This window comes from Cyclopterus lumpus, chromosome 4 (genome assembly GCF_009769545.1).
Source record: "Cyclopterus lumpus isolate fCycLum1 chromosome 4, fCycLum1.pri, whole genome shotgun sequence".
Taxonomy (NCBI): domain Eukaryota; kingdom Metazoa; phylum Chordata; class Actinopteri; order Perciformes; family Cyclopteridae; genus Cyclopterus; species Cyclopterus lumpus.
Genome location: NC_046969.1, coordinates 873,670 through 879,636, shown reverse-complemented (window position 1 = coordinate 879,636; position 5,967 = coordinate 873,670). Strand labels below are relative to the sequence as shown.

At 43.5% G+C, this 5,967-nt stretch overlaps 1 protein-coding gene across 2 annotated transcripts; it reads right to left on the bottom strand.

Moving 5' to 3' along the window:
• Positions 1-779: 779 nt before the first annotated feature.
• Positions 780-5,851, bottom strand: LOC117730035 (zinc transporter ZIP3-like). 2 transcript variants are annotated; one of them, XM_034531494.1, is made up of 3 exons: positions 4,966-5,851; positions 3,269-3,569; positions 780-2,753 (listed from the first exon to the last, which is right to left on the bottom strand). In XM_034531494.1, exons 2-3 carry the CDS (start codon positions 3,476-3,478, stop codon positions 1,995-1,997), a joined length of 969 nt encoding a protein of 322 aa, XP_034387385.1. In that variant the 5' UTR covers positions 3,479-3,569; positions 4,966-5,851; the 3' UTR covers positions 780-1,994. The 2 variants fall into 2 exon arrangements, with proteins under 2 accessions (XP_034387385.1, XP_034387386.1); XM_034531495.1 differs by lacking the exon at positions 4,966-5,851 and adding an exon at positions 4,254-4,956.
• Between the last annotated feature and the right edge of the window lie 116 nt (positions 5,852-5,967).

Sequence of the window (5,967 nt, the reverse complement as noted above, 5' to 3'; positions counted from 1 at the left end):
AAATGCAATCCTTGAGATTTGCGATTCAATATCCTGTTTAAGGGTTGAGTTCAGTGTCAGCTCGTCTTTGATCCCGTTGTTCACGGAAACCTCCAAATAATGTGTTTCAAATGCCACGCCAGAGCAGCAACTTCTGGCGAAAAACTTCTCATGAAATGCAATATGGAGTTGATAAGGTGATAAAATGGTGTCAGGATAATGATCTCTCACTGAATGCAGGCAAGACCAAGGAGATGATTATTGACCCAAGGAGGGAGAGGGTGCAGCACACACTACTTTACAAAGGTGAGACAGAGGAAGAAAGGGTGAAAGCCTTTGAACTCTGGGGAAACTCACACCATTGAGGACCTCAACTGGTCGAACATTAAAAAGGCCCAGCAGCGACTGGATTTCTTCCTAAAACGCTGAGGATATTTGGCATGCCACCCAAAATTCTCAGCAACTTCTACAGATGCAGAGCGTCCTTACCAGCTCGATCCCAGTATGGTATGGAAAGTGCACAGTTTCTCTCAGGAGCAGACTCCACCAGGGCCACCCCCCCAGCAGACTCTTCTGGCTCGTGCCATCAGGCAGACGCTGCAGGAGCCAGAAGAGTCCAGAACCACGAGAATGACAGTTTCTACCTGCAGGCCATCAGGCTGCTGAATATTCACGGTTAACTGTCTGTTAACTGTGAATGTGACAATAAATATCTTGAATAAGACTCAGAACAGAGTGAATATTGGCCTTCCATTCATCATCATCACACACACAATCAAGCTCTTCTCTCAAACAACAAGTATGATCATAATGTGTTTAATCTCAACTAACACATGAAACCCGAGACAACGATAACTTGTCACAAACCATCATCATAAATACAAAACGGTTATAAGAACACGTTCAACGATGAAAAGTATAAAGATTACATGAACATGGATGTTGATAATCTTTGAAAGGCTGCAGTGTGATTACTTCATATCGAGACCGAGGAGGTTTAATACAAAACGTAACCAAGTACATTTACACAAGTACTGTACCAACGTTGCATACAGTATGCTTTACTTAGATATTTATATTTTCTGCCACTACATCTCAGAGGGTAATATTGTAATTTTTAGTCCACTACATTTAACTAACAGCTGTAGTTACTTTTCAAATTCAAATTAATACAACATATGATCAACTAATAAATGTTGTATTATTATAGATTAAACTACCCAGTAGTATATTGAGTTATTAAAATTAGGTCCAACTTTACCAGCCGCAAAATTAAAGTGATGAATATATCAAGGCATCGATAATTATAATCCGGTATTATATTAAATACACTTTAAAGTCCAATGCAAATACTTTGGAACTTTTAAATGGGTTTAAATTTTGCTTGTAATATTATATGTATTAGTACTTTTAGTTTACAACAGTTAATCGACATGAGGGGAAAAAGTATTTAGGAAATGAAAAAGTGCAAAAGAAATCTGTAAGTAAAATATATTATTTTATGTTTATTTGTTACCGACATTGGTTCACTTGTCTTTACAGTGTTGAAGTCGGAACGTGTTTTCTCTTCACTGGTCAGATTCCCCTTTCAGCAAAATCTCACATTCTTAATTGAATATTGCAGTATATTTAGCTTAATTTAGCCTGAATTTTAAGAACTTAAAATGATTTTAGAATTCTGAATTAAGTTTCTACTAATCTTTGGGGGGGCACACAGTGAGATGTGGCCAGAGGTTTTGCTGCCCTCTCTGGTGTAAAGTTGAACTGCAACCACACACAACAGTGACGTCGGTGTCCTGGAGTACAGCTGTGCATCACTGCTGCAAGGTGACAAGTTAAACCACTGGAGGAACTTTCTGGAAGGGTTACATTACTCGTTCAGTTTAATCTGTTTTCATCACAGACACAGCTGAGGAGAATACATGTGTTCATCCCGATGTTTCTCACAGCTGCCTCTATGGGGTCATGAGTCTTCCTTTGGTATTGCCGTATTGAGTTAAAGCACCTCCCGTGTGTCACCACTTGATGAAGACGAGAACGGCGAGCACCGTGTAGCCAAGGATGAGGAAGAGCACTTTTAACAGGCGGTCCCGTTTGTCGTCCAGCTCTCGGGACAGAATCTCAAAGAAGGTGATGAACAGGAAGGTGCCGGCCGCGAGTCCCTGCAGCACCACTGACACCACGCTGCCCGCCAGCGTCCGAGTCGACTCGATGGCCATCCCCACCACTATCCCCACCGGGATCATTAGGCTGACCGTGACGCCCATCTTGGCGGCGTCCTTCATGCCGAGCGACGCCTTGGCCACGCTCACGCCGAGCGCCACGCCGGCCAACGTCTCGTGCACGGCCACTCCCAGAAAGAGGCTGCCCAACTTGGCTCCGTCCTCCTGCAGGCCAAGCGCCAGGCCCTCGAACACGGAGTGAGCCGACAGAGCCAGGACCAGGCTGGCCAGCCGCAGAGGCCCCGCTCCCACCAGCTCGGCGGGGCTGAAGTGTCCGTGATTTTGTACGTGGGCGCGTTGAGCGCGTTGACCGCCGGTGTCTCTCGGTGAGTCCCGCGCAGAGGAAATGAAAGGTGTGTCGTACTCCGAGTCACTTCCAGCCTCAGAGCCGCCGGCGTTAAACGTCTCCAGGTCGATGAAAGACGGCTTCTCCTTCCTGAAAGTGAGAATGGTCTGCTCCACGAACACGGTGAGGAAGAAGCCAAGCATCATCATCGTCTCTGCCAGTGGATAGTCGCTGCTGATCTTCAGCTGCTGGAACACGTCGGCCACCTGAGGAGTGTCAACACACACTGAAGGTCAACTCAAAACTCACCCAGCTAATCGATCAGACGGCATTCTATTGGTTTCAAATCACAATTCTGTTGAATCTCTTACTGATTTCTTATCACTGTTATTTCATTTGTTGTGTAGTTTCGTTGCTCTCAATTTTCAAATCAGTATATGAAGAAGGAGGCCACTGATGCTGTGGCTCAGCAACAAAAATGTCATTCACAATGATGCCATTCTTTATTTCTCCCGTTTCTGCGGGACATTGAAATACACATAGACACACACTGTGTGTCTGTCTCTGTGTCTGTCTGTCTGTGTGTCTGTGTGTCTGTGTGTCTGTCCGTCTGTCTGTGTGTCTGTCTGTGTGTCTGTGTGTCTGTCTGTCTGTCTGTGTGTCTGTCTGTCTGTCTGTGTGTCTGTCTGTCTGTCTCTGTGTCTGTCTGTCTGTCTCTGTGTCTGTCTGTGTGTCTGTCTGTCTGTCTCTGTGTCTGTCTGTGTGTCTGTCTGTCTGTCACCTTGTCTCTGATGGCTGGCAGCAAAGTGTTGAAGCATGTTGCCAGGAACACGCCTCCTCCGAAGGAGTTACACAGAGACAGAGATCTCCTGTATCTGTGTGCTTTGTCGTGGTCGGCGGCCAGCAAGAGGCGCACCGGCACCAGTACACCCGCCAGCACGAGGCCGAACAAGCCCAGCAGGCCAAGCAGCTTGGCCACCAGGATCTTCATCCTTCAGCTCAAACACTACAGCATCCTCACAAACACCTTCACCCTGCTGCTGCTCGACTCTACTGGTGCTACTGGGACTTCCCTGCTGGTTCTATTGGGACAAAAAAAAAGGGAGACGTTAGTGGACAAGGAAGTGCAGAATAAACCAGTCAACCCAGTTTTGACAAACCAAATTTCCATCGACAGACAAATGAACTGTGTAGTGGTGTAAAGCAATGAGATCTGTTTACTCACATAATTTAATTAGTAACATCCTGCAGGATTTTAGCTGCAGTGGTGAAAAGTAACTGAGTACATTTACTCAAATACTGGACTTAAGGTCAAAAGGTACTTGTACTTTAGTTGAGTATTTATTTTTTTATTTATTTGTACTTCTTTTTGCACTGCAATTATCCGACAGCTTTACTTAGTAGTTGAACATTAAGATTTCTGCACATAAAACATATGAATGTCCATGTACAAGCTCAAAAAAAGTAAAGTTGATTAATCGAATTATCGATTAGTCAGTTGAAAGCAAATGAATTGCAATGTTGAAGGTTTACTTGTTTCACTATAGGTGAAGATTAGCTGCAAGGTCTGGACTGTTGAGTGGACACAACACACGTTGGTGACAGTGTGGCTTTGGGCTCTGCTTAATTGGCACAGCATGTCTCAATATTTATACAATCTAATGATTAATATAGAAAATAATCATTAACCCGTTAATAGATTAAAAGGAGCTCCACATTAATGTATCCTACATTATAAATGAATGATATAATAGGATAACACTCACATGGGAAGTGTGTCTACTTTATGCTTTAAGCACAGCCTCGTGTTTATTCGCACACACATTTCCAGGGCTTTTAACTCATTGTTGTCGTGTATTTTCATGGTGTCGTGTAAACACATCTTCAGAGCGCTCCATCTTCCACCGCAGCAGCCCGTTTACGTCAGCTACACGCCCTCTAAATGCTATACCAACGTGAAGCGACGTTAAAGGACGTCCCTGCCGAGATAAACCCACGAACCGGTTGAGTTTGACTGTTTCGGTCCTTTTATTCACCGTTTGGTTCGCGTCGCGACTGCAGGGGAGCGACGCCGTCAAGCGACCCGACATTAAGCCCGCTTCCGGTAGGGGACTTTGAGTGAAATGTTACCGCGCATCATAACTCTTGGCAATAGTAGTTCCCATACGTCTCCGACAGTTATAGCTTTACGCTTTTATAATACAATAACTTCACATGATTTGACCTCCTCCGTTTTTCCGATACAGTTGACCCCTTTACGTTGGAGACAGCCGAGAGCCTTTCCGCTAACAGCGGCTAGCTTGACGGAGTTGCTAACATTAGCTCGCTATCGTTATGCCACCCGGCAGCTAACGAAGCTAGCTTCCACCTGAACACTATGGTGATAGAAGAAAGACGCTGTTTGGCTCTGTGTGTTATTTCCCCAGCTCACCATACATTTTAAACTCTAGAAATGCGAGTCAGCGTCATCGCGTTTACCTGTAGGCCCGTCTCTTCTCCAGCAGGTGTATGGAAGTACTTCCGCATTGACGTCACGCGTCCTTTGGGCGCTGATTGGTGGAAATATGAACGGCGTAATTTAGGAACCGATTTTACATTCAGATTATTTACCAAAGTAATAGTACTAATACCACACTTTAGCAATACTATATAACAAGTACAAGTCCTCCATTTAAAATGCCCCTCAAGTAAAATCAGTATGTAAAAATCTTTAAACCAACAGAATAGGTGATAATTAATTTGATGTCAATCGAGTAATTGTTAGTTGTACTTAATTTAAAGTAACGAGCCCTCTTTAGAAGCAGAAAGTGACACGAAAAGTAAAATCTTTTGTTTTTGATGATCCATCCCATTCTGTTATAGAGATTAGTTCTAAATCCTGTAATAATAAGTCAAAAATGAACTTACAACTTTTCATATTCTATTTTATGTTATTCTACTTAACATACTATTCCTGTATTTAAACTTCTCTACCATTCAATGTTTGGTTCATTTTATCTAATACAAATTTGACAAAATACACAAGTTTGACACCTATGACAGCGTTGCGATCATCACATCTTCCATGGTGAATGATCTGTATCATTAAATAGTATTTTCATGTCAATTATCAATACATTTACATACATTCACAAGTTAAGTTCACTCGCCAGACAGGCATTGCTCCAGGCAAAAATAAACCGGGTGCATAAAAAGACTGATGGTAAACTGATCTTTATCACATTGAACGTGTGTGCGTGTGTGTGTGTGTGTGTGTGCACGCGCACACTTCAGGGTGGGTTTAAACCTCCTGAGTCGGCGAAGCAGGTTTTCTACTGATCGGAAAAACAGAACTGGTCCAAAGTGAATCACCAGACATCAGGAGTGGAAAATGTTCTTTTTAAATTGTCAAGACTGTTTTGAATAGCTCTCTGCTGCCTCCTCACAACTCAACCTGCCACACAGCTGCCACACTCACTCACCTCAGAAATGTCAAGCTTC

Coding starts and splice junctions, on each gene's coding strand:
- LOC117730035 (XM_034531494.1), bottom strand. CDS start 3,478: ATGAAGATCCTGGTGGCCAAGCTGCTTGGCCTGCTGGGCTTGTTCGGC. Junction 2,754..3,268: donor TGCCAGCCATCAGAGACAAG/GTGACAGACAGA, acceptor GACACTCCTCAG/GTGGCCGACGTGTTCCAGCA.